General features: G+C 55.7%; 2 protein-coding genes across 2 annotated transcripts in view; both read right to left on the bottom strand.

Moving 5' to 3' along the window:
- The window catches only part of LOC143696410 (uncharacterized), a 243260-nt gene that overhangs the window by 5788 nt on the left and 211486 nt on the right, over positions 1-25986 (bottom strand). The gene's annotated exons all lie outside the window — the stretch shown is intronic.
- Positions 12117-18459, bottom strand: LOC143696382 (serine/threonine-protein kinase pim-1-like). Its single transcript, XM_077192518.1, has 6 exons — positions 18447-18459; positions 14321-14427; positions 14145-14195; positions 13575-13941; positions 12752-12928; positions 12117-12124 (listed from the first exon to the last, which is right to left on the bottom strand). The coding sequence occupies exons 1-6, from the start codon at positions 18457-18459 to the stop codon at positions 12117-12119; spliced, it is 723 nt and encodes a 240-aa protein (XP_077048633.1).

The raw sequence follows: 25986 nt of genomic DNA, 5'->3' as shown, positions 1-25986 counted from the left end.
CCACCAGGTGATGTCACAACCCACTCTCTCATGACACACAGCCACCCTCTGTGATGGCAGACTCTGCTCTATGGCCTCATAATATGCTCTGTGATGTCACAGCCAGTTATGTGATGTCACAGCCAGTTCTGTGATGTCACCACCCCCTCAGTGATGTCACAAAACCCTCAAAAACTCAGTTCTATTGAAACACTGAAGTTTCTTGTACTTTGAAGAGATCCCTGTCAGGGACACAGCTGAGAAAGTGTCCCCAGATTCCAGCTAGAGCAGAACACTGCAGGCAGTGATGCCAGGTGGTCACAAGCAAGGCAAAGGTGTCTCTGGTGCTGAGCACACCTGGATGTGTTTGAGGAATGCAAAGGGCCAAGGCCTGAGCCCCAGGGCCTGGCCAGGCAGATCCTGTCCCTCCCTCCTGGCTCAGGGCTCTTCCCGGGATGGGCACTGGCATGTGGGGATGTGCAATGCCAGGGGCAGGAGCGTGGGGCGGCCCCTGCCAGGCTGCTGAGCAGGGACAAGGAGGCAATGAGGCCCCAGGCCTGCAAGGGTCACTTGTCCCCTCCTGGCCCCAGGCCCAGCAGCCATGGCCAAAGTGCTGCCCAAGCTGGCTCTGGCAGGGCTGTCTTGCAGCTGCTGCCCATCCCTGTGCCCTGTGCAGCCCAGGCTGTCCCACGGTGTCCCTGCCCTGCGCCTCTGTCCCTGCAGGCTGTGGGCATCCCCCGGCTGCCCCACCTGGCTGGGCCCTTCCTTTGCTGACAGCTCTGCCTGGCCACTGCATGGTGTTTGCAGGGATTGAGCAATTAGGGCAAAGCTGTATCGCACTGTCTGTAAGGGGAGGAGTTCCTTAATAAGTACAGTAGGATATGATATAATATAGTAGAATAAAGCCATGGATCAGCCTTCTGCAATCATGGAGACAATGCTAATTATTACCTGGCTGGGAGCCTGCAACAACAGGCAAACACTGCAGTACTGATAAACAGAGGTAGAGCCAGGGGAGGGAGGCAGGTGGAAAAGGCTTTGTGCTGTCCCTGCTCTGAGGGGATGCTCAGCACGGCCTGAAGGTCTGCACATAGGAGAAAACAACAATAAACACAGAACAGCCAAATGACAAACAGGCACCAACAGCAAGAAGCCCAAGTTCCCTGGGGTTGGAAGTTTGAGGATCTGGGGGATTTCACAGAAGAACTGGCCCAGGGCATTGCCATGGCACAGGGGCAGGGAAAATGTATTGGCCATGTACAGCAGAGCAGTGAGAAAGCCCCTGGCCCAGGCAGCTGCTGCCATGTGGGCACAAGCTCTGCTGCCCAGCAGGGTCCCGTGGTGCAGGGCTTTGCAGATGGACACGTAGCAGTCGGAGCACGTGAGGGTCAGGAATGAAAGCTCTGCTGCGATAAAGAACAAAAAGAAAAAGACCTGTGCAGCACATCCAGTGTAGGATTTGGTGCTGGTGTCCCAGAGGGAATTGTGCATGGCTCTGGGCACAGTGGTGCAGATGGAGCCCAGCTCAGGGAGGGCCAGGCTGAGCAGCAAGAAGAACATGGGCGTGTGCAGGTGGTGGCCGCAGGCTACGGCGCTGATGATGAGGCCGTTGCCCAGGAGGGCAGCCAGGGAGATGCCCAGCAAGAGGCAGAAGTGCAGGAGCTGCAGCTGCCCCGGCTCTGCCAGTGCCAGCAGGAGGAAGTGGCTGATGCAGCTGCTGTTGGACATTTGCTGTGGCTGCACGTGGGCACCTGTTCATGGAGAAAAGGACAGTGAAGGGTTAGAGGAGATACCTGTAACCAAAATCAAAGCCACTTCCCACACACCCTCCTTTGTAACACACACGGACATGCTCTTGTGTTTCAGAGTTCTGATGTTTTCTTTTTAAGCTCCTTCCATGGACTTCCTGGTACTCTTGGATATCAGAAACCCTGAGCATTTCTGCTGCCCTCTGGTAGAACAGAGTGATTTCCCTGAGGCAAGATAATGAGTGGAGACTGGGGGCAGATGATCTGTCACTTCATTCTGTTTGCAGTTCCTCTGGGCTTTCACTTTGCTCAGCTGGAGGATGTTCACACTCCCATGTTTCTCTTACAAACCCCCAGGTGCTGTGAGAGCAGATGGATCCAGCAGAGCCCAGCTCCACCTTTGTAGCCAAGGACTCACGTTGCTCATTCCACCAGCCCAGCAGCATTTTCAGTGTCACAACACCTCTGCCTTTGCCCATGGATGTTATCACTCAGAGATGCTCCAGGACAGGTTTGCATGCTGGAGTGAAGCTCCCAGCCTGGACTGAAATCTCAGAGGGACGTGCAAGTGTCCTTCTGCTGGCATTGGCTGAAGGGAGATGCAGCTCCTTCCCTGGCTGCCCTGACAGCATTGCCCAGAGCCGGGCCCTGGGGACAGCGTCACCCTGAGCCAGCTGTGCCCCTCCAGAGCCCCCAGGGCCGGGCAGCTGCTCCCAGCCCTGTGCTCTGCAGAGGGAACTGGGCCCGGGGCTGCAGAGCTGCCCCACGGCTCTGCTGCAGCTCTGCCTGCACAGGAGGGGCTGCACACCTTGGAGCCCCGGGCCTGAGGGCAGAGGCTTGGCTGGGGCACAGGAGGGAGGGGGCTTGTTCAGAGGCAGGGGCTGCACTGCAGGGGATCCTGTGCACATCTCTCAACTCTCCCTGCCACAGCATTGCTGGGTTCTGTTTTCTCTCCTTCCCTGATCCTCTCTCTGCCTCCTGGAGATTTTCCTCCTGCAGGGGTTTCCCTGTGCCTGATCTCTCTGTGCCAGCACTCACAGAGCCCAAAGCTCTGTGCACTCTCCTTGGCCTGACAGAACCCTGCCTGTTTGCAGGGCACTGCCTGGGGGCAGCTTCTCTGTGCAGCTTGGAGAAAGGACAGCTCAGACTGAGCCTGATGGCTCCAGCAAAGCTGCTGCTGCTGCTGCTGTCCATGGGCAGAGTGGCTGAAGGCACATTAGGGATCTCCTGTGAACCTGCTGGTCACTAAAAGGAACAGTTTGGTGGTCTCAGGCACCACTTGCCAAAATTCATAACTAATAATTCATAATCATCCTTTAATAATTATCCCCCCTCCCTGCCACTCTCCAGTAGTAGGAATCTGAAGACAAAGTCTTAGGAAATTGCCTCATTTTAATCAAAATCCTTGTCTTGGAAATATTCTGAGACTGATCAGCATGTGAGAGCTTCATGAGCATTTCAGCTCCCCTGCAGCAGAAATGCTCAGAGATGCACTCGCAGAGTCTGCAGGCATTGGGATGTTGCAGCTTTAGGAGATCAGTGCAGGAGCTGCAGCTGCATTGTCCTGCAGCCAGAGGTTGCTGTGCCAAGGGCTGGCAGTGATTGTGCCCCAGGCACTTCCCAGCCCCTTCCCAGCCCTGCCTGCTTGAAGCTCTCTGTGCCTCTGTGCTGTGCCCGGGCTGGCTGCAGGCAGTGCCCCAGCCCTGCTGGGCTGTGCACAGGAGCTGCTCCTGCCCAGAGCTGTCTCTCTGCAGCTCTGCTGCCCCTGCCAGGAGCTGCCTCTGGGCCAGGAGCCCGGCCCAGCTCAGCAGCACAGACACAGCACAAGGACTTTAGGAGCCTCTGGGCCTTTGTGCTCAGGCCCTGAACATCAGGCCCTGAGAGGGAGCTGAAGAAGCCTCTGCAGAACTCCAAGTCACAATCCAACTCCAAAGTTTCTTGGACTTGTAGTGGCTCCCACTGAGGGACACGACAGAGAAAGTGTCCCCAGGCCCCCGGCAGAGCAGAGAACTGGAGGCACTGATGGCAGCTGGGGACAAAGAGAAGCCAAGGCTTGGTGCCCTGGGGCACAGCAGGGTCTGTGCCAGCAAGGGCTGGGAGGAGACACCTTGTGCTGAGGCCCTGGGGCCTCCTGGCCCAGCCCCAGCCAGGCTGGGCACTGCCAGCCCCTTGTCCTGCCCTCTGCATCCCCCCCTAGCCCACATCCCAGTGGCCTCAAGGATCTGCTGCAAGGACTCCCTGGGGAGCCTTGCTCAGCAATGGCCCTGGCGGCTCCTGAATGCTCCCTGCAGGGGCTGCAGCTTTTTCAAAGGACTTGGGGTTTGCCTTTGGCCTTGCAGTCTCTGAGAGCTTTGTGCAATCATGGCCTCCAATTACCTGCTCTAATTAGTCCCTGCAGAGGCTCTGTCAGTAACACCACTCAGTGGGGCTCATGAATGCTTCAAGGCACTTCAGTTCTTTTAAGGTACTTGGTGTTTCCCTTTGGATCCAGACTCTGGGAGAGCTTTGTGCAATCATGGCCCCAATTATCTGCATTAATGAGTCCCTGGAGAGCTTTGTACTGACACTCAGTGGGGCTCATTCATGCTCTGAGACACTCAAGGTGTTGAAGGTACTTTGCATTTTCCTTTCCACACTGAGTGTCTGAGAGGTTTTTGTGCTGTCCTGGCCACCAATTCTCTCCTCCAAGGAGTCCATGAGGAGCCTGTGTTGGACAGGACCTCAGTGGGAGCCATGAATGCCTGGAGACACTTTGGGTGTTTCCTCTGACTCTGACTCCAGGCAAGGTTTGTGCAATCTCCTCCCAGGCCCTGAGGTTCAAGGGCTCAGCTCCAAATGCACAGTGAGGCTCATGAGGATCAAGCAAGTCCTGACAAACCATGGCTCTGCCTTGATTTCCCTCTGCTCCAGTGCAGTTCATTAGGAGGGTTTCCTTTGACAGTTATGGAGAAATAGTTCAAAAAACTTCTAGGAAATATTTATTCCTGTTTTAAAGGGTGTCTTTTATTGCTGTTCCCATTACACAAGAAGTGATTGCAGCATTCAGTGACTGATATTGATGCAGGGACTGTCCTAAGGAGGTCTGGCCTGCTCAGAGAAGCTGTGCCTTGAGCTCTGCGCCAGTGTGGACAACCTTGCTCCACATTCCCCAAGCCCATGGTGTCTCTCCTCACTCACCTGGGAGCTGCTTTGCTTGGAGAAGTGGCTGCACTCAGGCAAAGAGGGATTTTCCTTCTCTGAGTTTTGAAGCCATCTAAAACTCCTGAGTTTCCCCATTGCAAACAGACATCCTCCTCAAGTCTGTGCCAAGCCCAAGGTGGCACCAAGAGCACTCCAGCCCTGCCCTGGGCCAGCTGTGAGGGTGGATCATCATCCCAACAGGCAGCGGGCCATTGCAAGGGGCTGTTGCCATGGACACTGCAGGGACCCCAGTGCTGGGTTTGGGTGCCATGGCAACCCCCATCAGTTCAGGTTTCCTTGGAAAGCAGCCCCAGGAGCCATTTCTGCAGCCAGGTTCCATGGCCCCTTGCCTGCAGAGCTGCTGCTGCCCTGGGCTGCCATGGACACCCTGAGGCCAAAGCGGTGCCAGGGCTGTTCCAGGTACAATTGCAGTGACACTGGTTGGTGCCAGCAGGTGCCATGGCAACGGCCACGGGGACCCGTTCCTTGGTTTGGTGCCATGGCAAGCAATGCCCGGAGCCGTTGTGATGGTTGGGGGCCATGGAAAGCTGGCCTGGGCCCCTTGCTCAGGGCTGGTGTCAGTGCCCAGAGCCAGAGGGGATCCCTTGCTGGGGGCTGTGCCATGGCCACCTGCCCTGTGCCGGGCTGGCCGCTCAGGCACCAGGAACCAGCAGCCAAGGGCACTGCCAGGGCCAAAGGCCAGGTCAGCCAGACAGAAAGGGGCAGGGCTGGGCACTGTTTCCATGGCAAGCGGCACTGGGGGGGACACCTGGGGCACCTGGCCTGGCAGTTGCCATGGAAAGCCCTGGCAGGCACTGAGGGCACAGCCCCTGGCACTGAGACACTGCTGGGCCGGGTGCTGAGCACAGCGCTGAGCACGCAGAGATGGTTTTGTTCTTGCTGAGCTGCAGCACAGCCAAGGCCTGTCCTGCCCCTCGTCCAGCCACGCTGGGGAGGGGCTGGGGCTGCGGGGGAGCTTGGCAGGGGACACAGCCAGGACAGGTGACCCCAACTGACCCCGGGCACAGCCCAGACCAGAGCACATCATGCTCAGGCTATGAAGGGGGGGAACAAGGAGCAAGGGGGGAATTTTGGAGGGAGGCTTTTTGCCTTCCCAGCTAACACTTAGGCAAGAGGGGGCCCTGTTTCACCAGTGGGCAGGGTCACTACCAAAGACACAGACACCAACTGAAGGAATTGTGGCATTTATATCATGCACAGCTGCAAAGCATTACACAAGGATAAGCTCAGCAAATCACATCATCATTAGCAAAGAATTACAAAAGAAGCTCAGCAATCCATCAGTACTCATCATTACATTTTGATGACTAACCCCTTGGTCAAACACTAGAGGTGTTTGTGGCAGACAAAGATTCTGGCTGACTATCAAGGTACACCTTACAGACATCAGTAGTACTTCAGTGACACCGTTCTTCATTCTTTTTTCTCAATCTCCTTGGAGTTAGGAACAAGAATTCTGTTGTCCATGGAGCTGGCACCTTTTGAATTCCAGAATAATGCCCCCAGGCCCTTTGCTGTTCAGCTTTACCATGTTGTCTGGGGCTAACAAGGCTTGGGGGGCCCTTTCCCCTCTGGCTGGAAGGGGCCGGGTCCCAGTGCTTGAGGGGCACCCAGGCTCCTGGATGCAATTCCTGTGCAAGTCCCTCAGTGTCACAGCAGCCTTCCCATGGAGCCCCGTGGATCAGAGCATTTGCCAAAGGGGCCCTTGGGGCAAACAGGGAGATTTGGTCTGGCAGCATGTGTAAAACAATATCCTGTCAGATCTACTTGTTCTCACACACAATCCTTGGCTGCAGGGACACATTCCCATTGCTCCTGCCCAGCTTTCAGGACTCAGAGTTGTCTTTCCCAGGAGCTGCTCCTTCAGCTGCCTCGGGAGGGCCATTTGGCCTCGGGACCCACACTCTGGCTCCATTATTAGCACTGCTGCATCCAAACCCTTTATCTCCACAAACGGTGGTGATTGGAGCTGGAGCTCCTTTTTTCACAATCGTTCCTGAAATTGCAATATCAATAATTGTGCTACCCTGTCATGGGGTTGAATAATCCAATCCTGGTCACTATTGTTTAACAGAATTACTCTAATTTCTCCTGGATATTCTGCATCAATTCCTCCTGCCATGACATGAACACTTTGCAAGGCCAAGCTCCAAGGGAGCAGTTACCAAAGCAAAGTGTCCTGGAGGAATCTGAATTCCTGTTTCAGTACTGATGGCTCTCATTTGCTTTGAATTCATCCTCATTAATTCCAATGCATGAAGGCCCAGCCCTGCAGCCTCTGGGCTGGCCCTGCCAGGGGCCATCACAGCCAGAACAATTTCCCAGGCAGTCCAAGTCTCACTGCCCATGGTTGGATTTGCAAATTGGGGGCAGCCGTGCACAGCCAGGGGGTTTCCATTTCCCCCGTGGGCCATTGTTCAGGGCATGGAGCACATCTGGGAGATGGGTTCTCCATGAGCAAAGGTTCCCATCTCCTCATTTTATCAACTGCTCTTTTAACAACCCCTTCACCCATTCAACCAATCCTGCAGCTTGTGCATAGTCTGGGACATGAAAAACCCTGCAGGCTTCATCCCTGTATTTTTCACAGCAACAGACAAAGCACTCTGCATCACAGTATCAGCAAACCCTGGGAAAATAGCCAATTTCCTCCCTTCCTCCTTTTTACATTGTATACAATCTCACAAAGTTGACCACTGACAGTAGGGTCCTGGCCAATCCTGTTCTGTAGGGTATTTAGAGTTACATCCCTGAGCACCCAAAGCTACCAAATTAGTATTGTCAGCACTATTTCACATTATTATTATTTCATATGTAGATATACATATTGATATACATATAGACAGATAGATACAGACATATATATAAAATGTATATATATATATATATATAAATGTACAAATATATATATATATTGAGGTCTTATTATACAATAAATACATATAGTTAGTTATCATATTGATATTTCACTGGCACAAATGCAGCTGAGCTCAAGATTAAAACCTTCTGCTCTTGCTCCATGTGGGAGCATTCCAACAATAATTGTTCCTTCTGAAGGTGCTGTTTCCAATGGACTCTTAACAAATTCATCTTTGTCTGCCCAAACCCACAAGTCCTTTTCCTTTTCCATGTGCAGTTTTTGGATGCATTTGAAGACATCCAGGGCTGCAGCTTCTTTTACCCGACTGCCCCACTGCTCCCACGGGGCTCCCACCTCAGCCTACTCCAGAGCCAGGGAACTCCAGGGAAGGGCTTCCCATCTGGGAATTTCTGATGGCACTGATGCCTCACATTGACATTGAACAAGTGACATTTGGTTGGGATCTGGCCAGACTGGGCCAGTTTGGTTTGACCAGTGGGCAAAGTCAGCACCAAAGACACAGACTCCAGCTGAAGGAATCAGTGTCATTTCCTGCAGTTCAGAGCAGCAAAGAATCACAAAAGGAGCAGCTCAGCAATGCAGCCAATCATCCCCACCAAAGATTGCCTGCAGTGATTGAGAAAGATGCAGCAGCATTTCCCCTCAGCCTTTCCCATGCCCCAGATGCACACAGCAGCTGGGGAAGCTGTCACAGCCAAGGGCTGCAGAGCCACTCCTGGGCACTGGCAATTCCTGCAGGTGCCTCCAGCCCCAGCTGAGGCTCCAAGCCCGCTGGGAGAGGGCCCAGCTCTGACAGTGCTGCATGAACAAACTGACAGCACTGCTAGTGTGCCAACATCTGCTTTCATCCTCCTCTTGGCTCCCTCCCAAAGCCTGGCCAGGCCTCAAGGAGGAGCCAAGGCAGCTGACTTTGATCCTTCAGCCCCACACAAGGCCAGATGTCAGATTTCATGGCCTTCTCTGGCTTCTCAATACACAAAGGTCCATCCATGTTTCACTAAGGAGTGGCTACATCTATCACAGTGCTAATGACCATGCAGATCTCAGCAGGGAGCAGATACAAAGATAACCTTTGCTTGGAAGGTTCCTCCAGAGGCCACCTTTGGCTCAGGGCCTGCTGTCCAGGCCTCACTCAGGGCTGCTGTCCAGGCCTTGGCACTTCAGGGATGTGCTTTAGTGCTGGGCTTGGCACTGCTGGCTGAGCGGCTGCACTGGGTGAGCTCAGAGGGCTTTTCCAACAGAAAGGATTCTGTGATTCCATGATGATATCCGCTGCATTCAGCTGGGGCTATTTCAGCAGCATTACTTTGCTCCAGAAGTTCCCTCTTGCCCAGCTCCTGTGGCCTGAGGCTTCAGCTCCTTCAGCTCCTGGTGCTGAGCTGCTCATGCTGAACGAGAGCACTCGGAGAGACGAATCCAGTCCATCCAATTCCTTCTGGGACACGCAGAGGGGAGGCTGTGCAAACAGGAGCATTGTTTGCTGTGGCCTCCTCTCTGCCCTTCACGCCTTTCAGCGCTTTGAAGCAGCCAAGAGCTTTCTCCAAGAGTGCAATGGAGCAGCTGTTCCTGCTCGCGGGCCGGGCTCTTCCCAGTCTCTGCCCTTGCCTGCTTCTGTCCCTCTTGCTGTGCCCTCTGTTCCCCCAGGGCTGGCTGGCTGCTGCCCAGGACTGTGGCACTGGCACAGATCCAGTGCTCCAGAGCCTCCTTTCTGTGCCCTTGGAGCTGCCTGGGCACAGCAGCCTTTTCCATCTGGAAGCTGCCCATGGACAGGGAGTGCCCAGCTCCGTTCCTTGCACAGCCTCCAGGAGCCCAGGGCTGCCATCTCAAGTCCCTGCTGGCACTGGGGGCTCCCAGGTGCCTCAGGCTGCTGTGACACCGCTGCACACGGGAGGGAACAGGGCCAGGGGCTGTGCTGAAAGTCAGCTCCATCTGCTGCTGCTGCTGCTGCTGCTGCTGCTGCTGCTGCTGCTGTGGGGTCATTTGTGCAGCCCTGGCCCAGAGTCAGGGATCAGATGCTGCCAGTCTCTTCCAGCCCTGGCTGCTCAGAGGTTGGGCCTTGGAGCCTCAGGTGGCCAAAGGCAGCTGCTGCTGGGCCCTCTGTGTGTGCCCGTGCTCAGCAGTGCTGCTCCATCAGTCTGTGCCCAGCAACGGGGAAAAGCCTCAGCCCTGCAGGGCCAGGAGCTGCCGGGCTCTGCCTGAGCAGCTCAGCCAGCAGCAAGGGAGCTGCTCCACACAGGAACCAGGAGCAAAGGACATTCCTTCTCTAGGACATGTTTTCTATTTAAAGGAAAAAAAGGAAAAAGAAAAAAAAACTATATAAAATGTGAAAGATGAAAACAAAACCCAAGTGTTAGTGAAAAACTTCTGAAACTTGCATTAAAGAGGTAAATGATCTTTTTTAAAAGGGAACTCAGTTATTTACATTGTAAATGTGCTGATGGCGTGGATCTTACTGACCCCAGCAGCCTTTTAAAAGATTCTGGGCTTTGTTTCCAACATTGCCATTTGAAATTGTGCTCAAAGCAAGAGGAAATTGCTTTGTGCCCTTCCCGCTCCAAGCAGGACTGGGAATGGAAACTCTGTCAAAGCTCAAATCCTTTAGAAGATGCCCTTCCTTCTCAGCCTGGCAAGGAGCTGCACATTCCCTTTGAAACTGTCAGGGATTTCTTAGAGACACAAAGTACCACTTAGGGCTTTTTGCTCTGGTTTGGCAGTGCAGAAGGGCAATTCTCCATCCATCAACTCCAGACTGCACTGCCTCAGGAACACGGCCCACTCGCCAGCTTTGGCCCACTCAGGCACTTCTAGAGGAGGAAGAAAGTGCAATTGCACAATTCCAGCCAATCAAGAAGGAAGAATGGGACAGACAAACACCCTGTGCAGATCCAGGCGTTCAGCTGGGACTGTGGAGAGTTTGGGTTCTTGCCAATTGGATGTGTGTCCCCAGCTGCAATCTCTGGGCCTGCAGCAGAGTCTCACTCAGCTGCCAAAGCAGAAAGCTCAGGCGCTGTGCTCGCAAGGGGCTCGTCTGATGCAAAGCTGTCAGAGCAATGTGAGGGCAGAGCCAGCCCAGCTGGGCCCAGGGCTGAGCCCAGCAGAGCCCTGGCAGAGCCCAGAGCAGCCTCAGCAGCCGCAGAGCCCGGCTGCAAGGAGAGAAAGCAGAAAGTGCCCGTCAGCTGAGGGCTCCTGTGCCCTTGTGCCAAGGCCTGCGGTGCCCAGGCCATGCTGGCTGTGCCCAGAGCTGTGCCCAGAGCTGCCCATCCCTGCTGCCTTTGGCAGCAGAGCAGGAGGGCAGGACATGTGCCCAGCCTGCAGCCAGCCACGGCACATCCAGCCCTCAGCAGCTGCCCAGAGCAGGATGCTCCTGTGCTCGCTGCCATCTCCCAAAAGCTCTGATCCCACCCTGCCAAGCACACAGGGACCCACCTCACGCCAGCCACGGCTGCAAGAAAAGCTGCTCCCAAACCATGGCCTCAGCCTTCTCCAAGGCCACCGCCCATCCACGCCACAGCTGCTCCCAAGCACTTCCCCATCCACACTGGACCACCTGGAACGCTTCCTCTGGAAAAACAAACAACACATTCTTGAAAAGAGTTAAAGACAAAAAGGGAAAACAAGAAAAACGGGAAAAACTCTTATCTCTCTCAGGGCCTTGAGGAAGGCCCAACTCCTACATGGTAGGGAAAGCCCACACTTTCTCTCTTCCACCCAGCACTGCCCCCCAAAATCACGGTGATCCCAAAGCAAACAAGGGCAGTGCAGCAGCCCAGCCCTTCCTTGCCTGCAGAGCAAAGCAGCCCCTGCACAGCTTCTGGAGTCCCACCTCTGCTCCCAGCATGGGGCTTTGTTTGTGTCGGGCTGGCTGCCCCAGCCCCAGCCCCAGCCCAGGCCACGGTGGCTGCTGGGGGCTGTTGGCAGGGCCAGGAGCCCACTCCCATTTGTACCCAGCCCAGCCCATGCCCCAGCCCTGCCAAAAGCAGCTGGGCAGCGACTGAAGAATGAGTTGCATCTGCCCCAGCACAGGGGGAACCTTTGCTTCCCAGCCAGGCTGGGCCATGCCCAAATCTGGCAGCATTTCCCCGGGTGGGGACTCATCTGCAAATTCCCTGTGGAGTCTGGCTTTGAAGAAGGTGCCAGAATCAAAGTCCATCACCTTCAGTCTCCAGTGGCCAGGCTGAGGAAGAGCTTCTCATCCTTGGTGCCATCCTGGCTGTCTCCAGCAGCAGCAGCAGCAGCAGCAGCAGCAGCAGCAGCAGCAGCAGCAGCAGCAGCATCCCCACCCGGTACAGCTTCTCCAGGGGGTCCTGCTACTTCCCTGGGGGGAGACCAGGCTCTCCGGGTCTGCCCAGGGCCCCAGCTGTCAGGGAACCAGCACAAGCAAAACCAGCTTGGATGGCGGCCACCAGTGCTGGGCAGAGCAGCTCAGCTGCAGCACAAGGGCTGCGTGTGCCCATCCCATGACCCTGTGCAGTGACACAGGCAGCACAAAAAGGTCTGGGTTCCTTTGCTTCTGATTGCCAAGGCATGTGTGGAGCTGCAACTTACCAGGGCCCTGGATCAAAGTGTGCCTGTGGCTCTCTCCCTTCTTCTATGGCCGAGGAATATCCTGCACCCAAGGATCAGAGAACAGGTCTTCTAATGTGGGTCTTTCCAAGGAGTTCACGGATAAACACCACCTGATCAGATCTTTGCACTCTGGGCAGAGAAAGCAGAACCTGCCGGTCAGCCAGAGAAGGCTCCTGTCTGCTTTGCCCCACTATTGCCATGCCAGGCCTTGCTGGATGCGCTCAGGTTTGGGCCTAAACTTTCCCATCAATTCCCAGTTTTGGAGGAGAGCAGGACATGTGCCACCTCCTCAGCAGCTGCCAGAGCGGGATGCTCACGAGCCCGCTGCTGGCTCCCAGCACTGGGATTCCCCCCGTGCCCAGAGAAGAGGATCCACCTTGAGAGAGCCCTTGTGGCAGCGGGAGCTGGCCCCAGCTGAGGTTCCGGCCCCTCCTGAAAGGGTGCTCCCCGCAGACCATCTGGTGCAGCAGGATGCCCAGGGACCAGATCGTTGCTGCCTCGCCATGGTACCAGCCAAAGTGGGTCCATTCCGGGGGGCTGTAGGACGGTGTTCCTATGGAATACAGATGGAGTTCAGCAGGGGGATGCTGCTGCTCCCAGAGCCTGGCCCCAGCATCCCTGGGCCTGCGGGGGCTGCATCAGTGGCACACAGGGTGACCACTGCCCTCTCGCCAGCACTTGGGACTTGTGCACAAACTAAGGCTTGGAAAAGAAGCCACTGGTTTCAGAAGAGGGCAGAGGAAGCCCCAGCTAAGCCTGACCATGACAAGCAAAGGAAAAGCCCTCTCTGTGCTGGGGAAAACATGCCCCTTTTCCTCCCTGCCTGCATTGCCCCAAAAATATTAGGAAGCCAAGGCAAACAGGGCGAGTGGAGCAGTGCAAGCCCTTCCTCTCGCCTGCACACCAAACTGGCTGGGGCACAGGTTCCACCCCCCTCTCTGCTACCCCCACCCACGGGGGTTTTGGTCGGGCTGGCTGCCCCAGCCCAGCCTCAGTCCTGGGCAGAGTGGCTGGCAAAGGCTGCCAGCAGGGCTGGAAGATGGCTCCCCACCCAGCCCCGCACTAAAGCAACTCAGCTGAAGACTCAGTCCCCTGACTGGCAGCAAAAGGGAGAATCCCCGCTGCCACAGCCAGCTTGGGCTGGGAGATGTTGAGCCATGAGATCCCGGGACCAGGAGTACACCCTTACGTGGGCTCACCTGCAAAGTGGGTGTAGGCTGTCTCTTGCAGGTAGGTGCCACAGCCAAAGTCAATCAATTTGGCCTGCCCGGTGGCCAGGTCAAGCACGATGTTCTCGGGTTTGATGTCCCTGTGCAGGACCCCGCAGCTGGTGCAGTGCCGCACGGCCTCCAGCACCTGGCGGAACAGCTCCCGCGCCACCTCCTCGGGCAGGAACCGCCGTGCCCGAATGACACGATGCAGGTCCTGACACCGCTCTGGCCGCTCCAGCACCATCACGATGTGGTTGGGCAGCTCGAACCACTCCAGGAGCTGCACCACACCGGGGAAGCCAGTGGACACCTTGGCCTGCAGCACGATCTCCAGAGGGGCCCTGCTGCCGTCGGGCTGCGGGAGGAGCACAATGCCCTCAGTGGGGCCGATGCCGTGCCAGGCCTGGGGAAGCCCTGAGCCAGCCCGGGATGCTCTGCGCCCTGCGCTGCGCCCACGCCCGCTCCCCCTCGAGGCGTCCTGGCGGCTTCCACCGTGCCGGGCCTCGGCTCATCCCCGCCCGGCAGCCCCGGCTGCTGCCGCTGGCCCCGCTCACTCACCAGCTCGCCCCAGTGCCGGACGCGGTTCCGTGGCACCCTCTTGATGGCCACCTGCAAGCCAAGGACAGCAGCGGGCTCAGCTCGCCGCCCGCCCTGCCCAGCCCCATCCTCCTCCTCCTCCTCCTCGTCCTCCTCCGTCCCCTCCTCCTGCGCCCGCCGCCGGCCCCGCCGCTCACCGGGGCGCCGTCCGAGAGCCGCGTGGCCGCGAAGACGCTGCCGAATCCTCCGCGCCCCAGCAGCGAACCCAGGCGGTAGCGCTCCTGCAGGGCCTCGGGCGCCGTCCCTGCGGGCGGGACGCGGCTGTCAGCGCTCGGCCCGGGGCCAGCAAGGGCCCCCGAGCGCCCCTCAGCCGCCCCGGGCCGGCCATGCCCAGGCCTTCGCTCCTCGCAACGCGGCACGGGAGGCTCGGGGCCGGCGGCCGCGCTGCCGAGCGGCGGAGCTCGGGCCGGGGAAGCCGCAGCGGAGGCGGCGGCAGCGGCCGCGCCGCCTGTGTCCTCCGCCGGCCCCGGCAGGAGCCGGGGCCGGGGCCGGGGCCGGGGCCGGGCTCGGGGCTGGAGCCTGCCTCGGGGCCGGGGCCGAGCTCGGGCCAGGCGGAGGCGAAGGGCGGCAATGCCGCCCCCGCACACGGCACTGATGCCCGCCCAGCAGCGCCACCGCCAGTAGGGCCAGAGCCGGGCGGAGGCGAGACCGCGGCGGGACGGGCGGGGCCGGGCACGGGGCAGCCCCGCCCGGGGCCGGGGGCGGGCCGGGGGCATGGCCCGGCCCGGCAGGGGGAGAGGGAGGCGGGGACACGAGAGGGAGGCGGGGAGAGGAGAGGGACGCCGGGCAAGGGACCCCGGGAGAAGGGTGCCCGACGGCGGGAAAGGGAGACACAGAGAAAGAAAGAGAGAAAGACCAAGAAAGAGAGACAGAGAAAGAAAGAGAGAAGGAGAAAGATCGTTATAGATTATCTGCTTTTGCTTCTTCTGTCGCTGTTGCCGCCGCTGCCGCCGCCGCCGCTGCTGCTGCCGCCGCTGCCGCCGCTGCAACTGAAGCACCGGGGCCGTTCGTCCCCGTGTCCGTTCCCCGCTCGCCCCACGAGCCCCACGTTCGAGCCCCGCGCGCCCCGGGCACAGCCCCTGAGTCTGTCCAAACACGGGAACTTTGCAGCCTTGAGCCCAGGTGCAGAGCCCTGACTCCTGCACACTGGCACAGCAATGCCCTCGCTTGCTGCTCTGCATTGGCCTGGCTGAGGGGCAAACACTGGCGGGACACCTTCCCTTGGGCTAGGATTCCTACCTGAGCCCAGCACTGCACGTACATCTCCAGTGTTGCCTTCCAGTAAAGACAGGGGAAGGAAAACTCTGTGTGCCTCATGGTATTTTAGAGTGTCTAAAAATCACTAAGCCACTGATCTTAGAGGTGCAGTGCATCTGGAATTACTGGGATGGAGAAGTAGTGCCCCATGGAAAAGGGGAGTATAGAAATAAATAAAGGAAAACATCTTGGATTGTTTCTTTCATTTACATTTCCCTTCTGGAAAGCTGTTTCAGTTTTCCAGGAATCTTCTCCTCTCTGCTCTTGCCAAGAATCTCTCCTGGAGAACAAGGTCAAGCTTCTGTCCCAAGATTTGCCACCAGCTGCAGCTTCTCTTGGCTTTCCACACTGCACAGTGTCTGCAGCAGGACTTTTGCAGCAAAGCAGGACAACTGTTTGGAGAACTTTACATGTCCTTTCTTTTCCTGGTGGGCTGGGGTGTTGTGCCACTGGTGAAGTTTCCATTGTGACTGTTTGTGCTGGTTTAGGGCAAATTTTGGGAGGAAGCCTCCAAAAGGGGTCCGTCTAGAAATCAAGTTCCAGTGGCCTCTCCCCCTACTAGTTCAGAAAAAGACTTCTCTTGGGAAAAGTAATAAAACCCCAGTTTATTTATCAAGTAAAGTATTCCCAAGAATGAAAAATGAATAATATTAAATGAAACCTCTGACAGTGCTGAAGGGATGGCAAATTCAGAGACTCCTTTTTGTGGGGTGTAGTTGGCTCACTCGGTCTCTTCTAAGTCCCTCTGGTGCTGGAATGCAGCGTCCCAGACCTCAGTGGGCCACAGGTGTGAGCTGCAGGTGTTTTTCTGGGTTTTCAGTCCAGAGCAGGTTTCAACAGTTCCAAGAAAAAGGAAAGTCCCAGTCCCAGGAACTTCTCTGACTAAGCTAGCTAAAACCAAATTGCTGGACCTGGGCTGTGAAGGCACTGGGAAATTTCCAAATCTGGGCACTGGCGCTGCCAGCAAACACCAGATCTGGATGGTGCTGGAGCCAGAACCTGCAAATTTCCAACTTTTGGCTTTCTGTGCCAGCAAATCACTGCACTTGGGCTGTGCTGGCACCAGGAAGTTTTCAGATCTGGGCGCTGGCGCTGCCAGCAAACACCAGATCTGGGTGGTGTCGTTGGCAGCAACAGAAATCTGCCGGATTTGGGCTCTGCTGGCACCGGGAAATTTCCAAATCTGGGTACTGGCGCAGCAAACACAAGATGTGGGCGGTGCCAGAGCCAGTAGCAGAAAGTTGCCGGGTTTTGGATTTCTGTGCCAGCAAATTGCTGCACTTGGGCTGTGTCAGAATAGGGAAATTTCCAGCTCTGGGCACTGGCGGTGCCAGCAAACACCAGTGAAATCTTCTGGTCCTCGTCCGGACCATTGGCCAGTGGTTTCCCTGAGAACCAGCTCTGGCCACTTTACAGACAGAGACTGCTTTCATCTGCTTGTCTGGAAACAGAACTTTAATGAAGGCAAACACAACAAACAGGACAGCGTGCACAGTACACAGAGCAAAGCAGAAAAAAGCCTGGGTCCAGGGTCCAGCAGGGATATTTATCCATTTATATATGGGGAGGGGTTAAGGTGGGATCTGAGGGAAGGATCCAAGAGGAAGGAAGGATTATGAATATTACAATTTTTGCAGTAAAATGTAACCAATGGTAGCAAAGAGAACTCAGAACTTTCTAGTAACAATCTGCATAACTGAACAAGAGGATTATGGGCGGGAGCTCCTGCTGACCCCAACTAAAGAGGGTTTTCCCACGGCCTTAAGCCAAGGTCTCCTTCTTCTTTTAAACCGACCCCAACACACCAGATCTGGGAGGTGCCGGGTTTTGGCTTTCTTTGCCAGACAATTGCTGCATTTGGGCTGTGCTGGCACCAGGAAATATCCAGATGTGGGCACTGGCAGTGCCAGCGCCCACCAGATCTTGGTGGGGTATTTGCCACCACCAGGAAATTGCCAAATGTGACCTTTCTGTGCCAGCAAACTGCTGGAATTGTGCTGTGCAGGCATCTGAAAAATTCCAGAGCTGGGAACAGGCGGTGTCAGCACACACGAGATCGGAGTAGTGTAGGCACCAGGTATTTGCCTGCTTTTGGCTTTCTTTGCCAGCAAATTGCTGGACTTGGGCTGTGGTGGCACAGGGAAATGTTCAGATCTGGGCATGGGCTGTGCCATCAAACACCAGGTCTGGGTGGTGACAGTCGTGGCACCAGGAAATTGCTGCGTTTTGTCTTCTTTTTCCAAAAAACTGCTGCACTTGGGCTGTGTTGGAACCGAGTATGTCCAGACTGGGGCACGGGTGGTGGCAGCAAACACCAGATCTTGGCATTGCCGGTGTCGGCAGTGGGAAATTGCCAGATTTTGGCTTTTTTACCAGAAAATTGCTGGACTTGGCTCTGCCGGAACAAGGGAATTTCCAGATCTGGGCACTGGAGGTGGCAGCAAACACCAGATCTGGGCAGTGCCAGACCCAGTAATGTTGGAAATGAATTTGTAGAGAATTTTTAAGGTTTGATAGAAGGTTTCTATAGTATGTATGCAAGTGTCACAATCCATCCTTACGAACGGGTTTTGTGATGGTTCGTGGGTTGATCTCAGAGTGCAAAAAACACCGACATGGTACAGGGGGTTGCAGTGATAATCAAAACAAATGTACCTTTATTGAATAACCACAAGAAAATGCATTGGGGAGGAATTGGGGAAAAGGGAAAAAGAGGGAGGAAGAGGAAGGAAGGTATAGAGCTACCAAACGTAGAAATGGCAAAGTCCTTTGATGTCCAGCCAATGGAGTTCACCAGGTAACGTCTGGGGAGATCTCAGGGTTGCAGTTCATCCGAACTCTTATTGTCCCCTTTTTGTTGATGGGGGAAGGGGTAAAACATGAAACCGTATCAAAGGTAGTCTATTGTATTTTTGGGGGAAAAAATGGTATTTAGAGAAGGGTACACACAGTCCATGTTCTCTGCAGTGGGTGAGAGCCATCGTCTTCTTGGTCCTCGGCTCGCACCTGCAACATCCATCTTGCTTTGGTTAGCTTGCCTCCCCCACACACCTCCCCCAGGTTAGGGGTCTCAGTCCCAGTCCTTGGAAAGAGTGTGGGGGGGCCTTTTCACATAGGGATTTCATGTCTCGGTCTTTGATGGAGAGGCCTTGTACATCTCAGTCTGTCTGTCACGGCCGTTGTAAGACAAGTGAGGGGTCTTCTGTGGGGGACCACCCAAAACTCAGGAGAAGTCCAGCCAGGCCGAGAGGTGGGACAACTTCCAAGGCTATTGTTGCAAAAAGGCAAGGGGCCCCCTTCTTCCTTTCATTGGGTTCAGTGTAGCATACAGCAAACACACCTGTGAACAATAGCTTAGCAATGCCAGCAGCTGTGCTCAGGTCTCGGGGCCCTTGGCATGTAACTTTCTCCAACAGGGCCAGAAACTTCAGACAAGGGGCTTTTCTTCAGTGGTCCCCAATGACGATCGTGAGGCAGATGAGAGAAACTTTGGACAGAGTCTCACACCTACATTACATGGACGACGTACTAATCTGTGCTTCCACCAAGTCTTACTCAGACGCAGCACTTTCCACGACTGTCGCAGCTGTCGAAAGCGCGGGGTTTCAGAAAGCTCAGGAAAAAATCCAGCTATGGAGCCCATGGAAGTACCTCGGGTTTTTAATCACAGGAAGGACCATCGTGCCTCAACCTCTGTCCATCAACGAGCACCCCCAGACATTAAGAGACACGCAACAGCTGTGCGGCGTCATCACGTGGATCCGACCTCTCCTGGGCCTCGCCACAGAAGAACTGGCACCGCTCTTCGACCTTCTACGAGGAGACGGCGACCTGGCTTCCCCACGCTCGCTAACGCCAGAAGCCTGGGAGGCTTTGGAGAGAGTCGCCAGCGCCATCAAACACCGCCAGGCACATCGGACAGACCGGTCCCTTCCCCTCAGCCTCGGTATTTTTGGTAAGTGCCCAAACTTCCATGTGCTGCTCTTTCAGTGGGATGATACTTCAAAAACCCCACTCATCATCATCATCGAGTGGCTTTTTCTGCTGCACCAACCACATCAAACAGTTACCACCCCACCAGAACTTGTAGCCAAACTTATTATTAAAGGCTGGCATTGCCTCCGGACTCTCGCAGCTTGTGATCCGGTGTGCATTTACCTCCCTTATACTTTGGAACAATTGGATTCTCTACTACAAACAAATGAACATCTGCAAATTTCATTCAACAGCTATCCCAGAAAAATTTCAAGTCATTATCCTGAACACAGACTTTTTAAAGATTCACTGCATTTGGCCCCAAAATCAGATAAAAGTAAAACTCCACTCAAAAACTCTATCACGGAGTTCACTGACGGTCCAGGCAAATCTCACCAGTCAGTGTTCACCTGGAGGGACCCAGACACTCAGAAGTGGGAGTCTGATATGCAGGTTGCTGAAGGTTCCCCCCAGACTGCAGAACTTGCTGCAGCTGTGAGGGCGTTTCGAACATTCCAACCACCCTTCAATTCAGTCACAGATTCTGCATATGTCACCGGGATAGCAGAGCGGGCAGAGCGTGCCCTGCTCAAGGAAGTCCAAAATAAAAAATTCTACAGCTTGCTCTCTGAATTAATTTGGTTCATCTCCCACAGAGAGCAACCTTATCACGTTCTGCACGTCCGGTTGCACACAGAGCTGCCAAGATACATCACTGAGGGCAAGCGGAGAGCAGACTTGTTAGCAATGGCAGCAAGTGCCACCCACATTTCCCCCGCTGCACCACATGTCTTTCAGCAGGCTCGTCTAAGCCATGCATTCTTCCCTCAGAATGCTCCAGCTTTAGTAGGTCAATTTAAGATTTCCAGAGACCAAGCCAAGGCAATTGTCTCCACCTGCCCCAATTGCCAATCCCTCGCCCTCCCTACCGTGGGGACAAAATGAAGAAAATTACAGTGACAACTAACTTGACAACTAACTAACTTGACTAAAAACGAAGAAAATTACAGTGACAACTAACTTGACAACTAACTAACTTCATGTTTCCATCAGTGCTCAAACAGTCGATACCTGACTCACTGGAGGACCAGATGGCCACTCCCAGGACACCCCGAAATACCTTAACAGCTGCTGCCACCGTCACTGTGCTCCTGTGCATCCAAACAGCGGTTGGATGGGTCGTGCCACAACCAACAGAAAACCTATGGGTCACACTGGGGAAATCTCTCAAGCAGGATAACTTTTGCATGGCCACGGGAGGTGCAAAAGACCCGCTGTCTACATGTCTGGTGGGAATCCCCCTGTCACCAAATGAATATGCCTCTGCAGGTAAGAAGCCCACCCTGGTAGACACCTGGGACGAGTGGATGAAGATCTTACCCCATGCACCACAGGACCTCCAAGAACTAGACCTACCGGGCTCCTCAAAGCGACTTCTTGTGTCAACTTTTTCTAGGAGCCACCCCAACAAAATTGGCATGAGAAATCTGAACCACAGATGATAGTGAGAAAAGATAAATCACCAAATGATAAGAGATACAATGATGTTGACTGGTGCAATTATACTGCCAAAACATTATCTAAGTCCTCTCCCTTTCCCAGAGTGCTTCCCAAGGGAGTGTTTCTCATCTGTGGTGACAGGGTGTGGGCAGGGATCCCCTCAAAGATCAAAGGGGGCCCCTGCAGCCTTGGCCAGCTTACTACCCTCACCCCAAACACTACCCAAAAGAAAAATTGGAAACAAGAAACTCAATTGGCGCACCAGAAAAGATCGTACTCCCAATTCAATCAAAATTGTGATGGCCAAATTTATAATTGGGGAAGACAAAGGGAGTCGCTGTTTCCATCTTTCTACCATGGGTTGCAGCTGTGAAGGCCCTCGGTGAGCTTTCTCACCTGGAGTGCTGGCTTAGTAAGCAGAGCAAGGCTACATCCGCTGCCTTATCAGACCTTCTAGCGGACGAGGAAACCACCAGACATGCCACCCTTCAGAACAGAGCGGCCATCGACTTCCTGCTGCTCTCCCGTGGCCATGGTTGTGAAGATTTCAAAGGACTTTGTTGTTTTAACCTGTCATGGAAAAGCACATCGATCCAGGCCAACATCAAACAAATGCAAGAGCAAATGAAGACTCTTCTTACTGAAAATAAAGTTGTGGACATGATGGACAAAACTCTCATGCAGTGGGGCCTTCCTGTGTGGGTGGCCCCCATTCTTAAAAGTTTATTGTGGGTCCTTCTCATAGTTGTTATCATTTCAGCAGCACTGATGTGTTTTAAGAAAAGAATTGACAAAAGACTGGGAAATGTTTATTTAATAAATAAAAAAGGGGAGATGTGAGAGACAGCCATGGAGAAGACAAACCTGGGATGTCATTGGAGGACACCACTGTTTAAGTTAAGGTGAGAGACTGGTGCAATTCCCCGTGGTTCTTTGCTTTTCAATGTGAATGTGCTGTTGTCAATCGACTGCTGCTCATCCCCCAGTTCCAGAAAGTTCTGTACTCCCCGTTCCTCCATTGGCTTTCCCTGAGAGACCCCTCCCACTCTGCTCCCCCATTGGTGCGTCCCGTGTCACCCCACCTTAACTCCAGCCCTGACTCCCTTCCCCATTGGATAATTTGTACCCCGAGCCCTCCTACCTTCCTCCAGTTATATACCCTGGCCCCAGCCCTGCTCCTGGCTCTTTGCCTCTGGTTCCCTTCAGCAGAGGTTGTGTTCCCTCTTGCTCCTGTTTCTCTCTTCACCCTCACTTCACCCGGGCCCTTGGATTTTCCCTTGATAAACCCGGCTGGATCTGCTCTGTGAGGAGTCCTCTCGTCCCTCTGGTGAGGCTTTGATTGCACCATCCGGGCTCAGGCGTCTGCTGGGCTGGGGCAGTTGTCAAGGCAGCCCCAAGTGGAGACGCTTTCGGTGCTGCAGGCGCCTGACAGCGCCTGCCTGGGGAAGCTGCTCTGGCCACCCGCAGCAACCAATTCCTTTTCCCAGGCAGCAGCTCCCAGCGTCCTCCTGCGAAGCCCAGAGAGAGAGGGAGCAGCTGCCCTCAGCCCTGTCCTTTACCGCATCCCAATTCTCATGTAATGTCCCCCTGGGAGAGAAACTGCCAGAGAAGAGAAGTGCGACCAGATCCCCCCCTCCCCTGAGCTTGAACACTTCTTTTGTTTCTTAAGGACCCAGTCTTATCAGAGCAGTGGTATTGCACTGACAGCTGGGACACCAGCAGGGGATCACCCCACAGTGCCCAGTGTGCACCAGGCTCAACAAGGTCTCCTTCCCCCCTGATTCCACCAGGCCTCTTCCCTTGGCTGTGGTTTTGCTGGATAGTGGGTCAGGACAGTGAGAATCTCCTTCATCCATTCATTCACTGTTTAGGGTCTTGCAGACACTTCCTCCATTTGTCTCCAAGGTGACCTCAGAAAACCAATGACATCACAGCTCTTGTCCATCTGGTCAAGAATTTCCCACAGGGACACTCTGGTGTCTCCTCCAAGGCCCAAAGCATCAAAACCCCCAAGGGAAATCTTCCCCCTTGGGCCCTGCGCCTCCTTGGGTGAGTTCCAGAGCAAACAATCAAGGCAGTGGCCTGAAATGTTTTCCCAGCTGGGCCATAACACTTCTCTGATGGATGCACATTGTCCCTGGGGAAAGAGATGTGCAGAACCCTTCACTAATGCCCTGGAATGTCCAACAGGAATCACAGCCATGGACAGCTCTCAGGAACCACTTCACTGTGGATTTTCCTTCCTGGAAGCCCAAGATGTCTGAATGTGCTCCTGGTGCCTCAGGGCCTGGGTAAACAGGGCTTGTCAGAGAGGCTGGCAGGGCACCAACACCCCTCCTCCTCCTCACAGGGCACCTCTGTTACCCCAATTAGCTCCGAGTGGCTGCCTGGGGACAGGTGCCCACTTCCCCATGTGCCTGGGATGGGCACATCCTGCTCAGGGCCAGTGCTGGCCTGGGCCCAGAGCCAGGGCCATGACCCAGGTGCTCTGGGAGGGCTCGGTGGCTGCAGGTGTGACAGGATGAGGGGCAGGGCAGGGCATATTCCCCTCGGGACAGTGCTGTGGGCATGGAGCTTGGTGGGGTTTGGCATCTGCAGGGAAAGGGATATCGGGTTGTGTGGATGTGGGAATTGTCACTCCTGAGGCATTCCCCAGGCCTCAGCCTTGTCTGCAGGTGCTCAGCATTGCCCAGTGCTGCCCAGTGTCTGCAGTGGCTGAGATGCCAATCAGCCACCTGATCCCATGTGCCTTGTTCCCCTTGTTCTCCCACATGTTGGGTTTGGGGCCGGGCTCAGCTCTGGGGTGTCCCCCAGGGAAAGCTCTGGGAGGGGAGGGGCAGCAGGAGATGGGGGATCTGGCACTGGGGGCTGTTGGAGGATGGATTGTGTTGGACTGGGGGCTGTGCCCACAGGGTCCCCAGGTGCCTTTGGCTCCCTGCCTGCCCCCCTTGGCCCCCCAGGTGCCTGGGCCCTTCCAGGGGCAGCTGCCCCGTGCAGGAAGCTGGAGGGATGCCGGGCAAGGGGGCTGGATCCGTGCCACAGGTGGGGTGGGGTGGACTCTGTGCCAGGGCTGGGCTTGTGGCCAGGGCTGGGGGCTGTGCCAAGCCGGGCTTTGGCCTGGGGGCTGGCAGGGAGGGTGCAGGGAGGAGTCCCGGCAGGGATAAAGGTGCTCCTCACCTGCTGCAGCCTCAGGCAGCGCTGCCCAGAGCCAGAGGAAGATGAAGGTGGCTGTGCTCAGCGTGGCCCTGCTCTTCTCCATCCTGCTGTGCCCCCCGGCACAGGCCAAGGTGAGGCACCAGCCAAACGCTTCCCCACATCCTGCCCTCCTTTCTGGCCTCCCATCCCACCCTTTTGGTGCCTCCTCTGTGTCCCATTCAGGGTCCCCAAATGCCTTCCCACTGACCATTCCTGAGGCCTTTCCTTCCATGTCCCCCCTCAATCCTTTGCCTTTCTTCCTGGCCACTGCAGCAGGGTCCTCCTATAGAATTCCCTGACTCGCTCCCCATACTCCAATGATCTCCCAGTCCCGTTGGTTTTGCCCCACCTGTCCTTGTTCTTCTGTCCCTGCCAAGACCCTCCCTTGCCCACCCATGTCCCTACACCTCAATTCCTTTTTCCTCCCCTGTACCTTACACCCTGCTCCTTCCACACCCTCAGCCCTGTCCCCTGGGCCCTCAAGTGACCCCAGATCAGTGTCTTTGTGTCTCCCCCCACCTCAAACAGATCTCCTTGGAGGCCCTGAATTCCCATCCCTCTGCCTGCGCCCTGCTCCCTGCACCCGTGTCCCCCCCAGCCCCACAAGGTCCAGTCCAGACCCATCCTTTGTTCTCCTTTCCAGGCACTCCTGGAAGGAACCCAAGATGATCTGCGGGAGGTGAGTGTGCTGCTGGCATGGGAGGGCATCCCCTCAGGGCATTGGGGGGCAGTGGTGTCCCCCCATCCCTTGCTGGCACCGGGGACATCCCAGTGACCAGCGAGGTCTCCTGGTCTCTCTGCAGTTGGATTTAGACAATGTCGCGGTCCTGGAGACGCCTCTGGTGGGTACCACGAGTTCTGCCGCTGTCAGAGCCTCCCCTTGCCTGGCCAGCACAGCCCAGGCCATCCCAGTCTGTCCCAGCAGAGCCCAGTGCACCCCTCCTGACAGCCCAGACAATGCCCTGCCCCAGGGCTGCTCCCCAGGGAAGCCTTTGCCCAGGGCCCTGCTGCATTCCCATCCCTGTCAGCCCAGGAGCCCCTGGATGAGCCAGGACGCAGCCCCTGCCCCAGCTGTGCCTCTTGGCCAGGAGCCCAGTGCTTCTGGGCAGCAGCACAGCAGCTCCTGCACCCCATTGCTCCCACAGCCCCTTCCCCAAGGCCCCCCTGCTCTCCCCTGCCTCCCAGTGCAGCCCAGTGCCCCCAGTGTGTCTCTAACGCTGCCTTTGTCCCCAGCCCCCTGTGGCTGAAAAGCTGGTGGCTGTTCTGCGGCAGAAGCGCCTGGCTGCCGCTCTCCATGGATAGGTGAGCAGCACTTGGTGCTCCCCTGACCCCGACGTGGTGCTGGGAGGTTCATGGGGGACCCTGGGGTGTTCTGGGTGGGCAGAGTTTGGGGCCAGCAGAGGGACACAAAGGAGCTTTCACTGATCTGTTTCCCAAGGTGGCTGCATAGAGCAGCCCCAAGTCTTTCCTTGCACTTGGGGAGCTCTGGGAACCCTACAGTCCCCCTGGGGGCAGGGAGGTTCTCAGGCCAGTTTTGGAGCATCCCAGGGCTTAGGGGGTTTGGGGACGCTGTGGATCTGAGGGGCCAAATCCTGTCCTGGGTTTATCCAGAACCTCAATTCTTTTCACCCTCTAGAAAGAGAGGTGGGCACGAGGCCCCTCTCCTGTCCAGGGGACACAGGGCATCACATTTTGGGCTCTGTCTTTTAGCACTGGAACGCTTGGTGAAAATCATGTCCTGTCCCCCTCCAGTGGCATGAGGAGATGATCACCTCTGGAGAAATCACCTGATCCCCTGTGAGCCCTGGGCCTTTTTCCTCAAATGAGAAATAAACCCTTTCAGCAAAGCTACACTCTGTGTCTGTGTGTCTGTGTC

The sequence above is a fragment of the Agelaius phoeniceus genome, chromosome 34 (genome assembly GCF_051311805.1).
Source record: "Agelaius phoeniceus isolate bAgePho1 chromosome 34, bAgePho1.hap1, whole genome shotgun sequence".
Taxonomy (NCBI): domain Eukaryota; kingdom Metazoa; phylum Chordata; class Aves; order Passeriformes; family Icteridae; genus Agelaius; species Agelaius phoeniceus.
The sequence above is the reverse complement of the archived record's forward strand: the minus strand, read 5'-3'. Positions and strand labels throughout refer to the sequence as shown.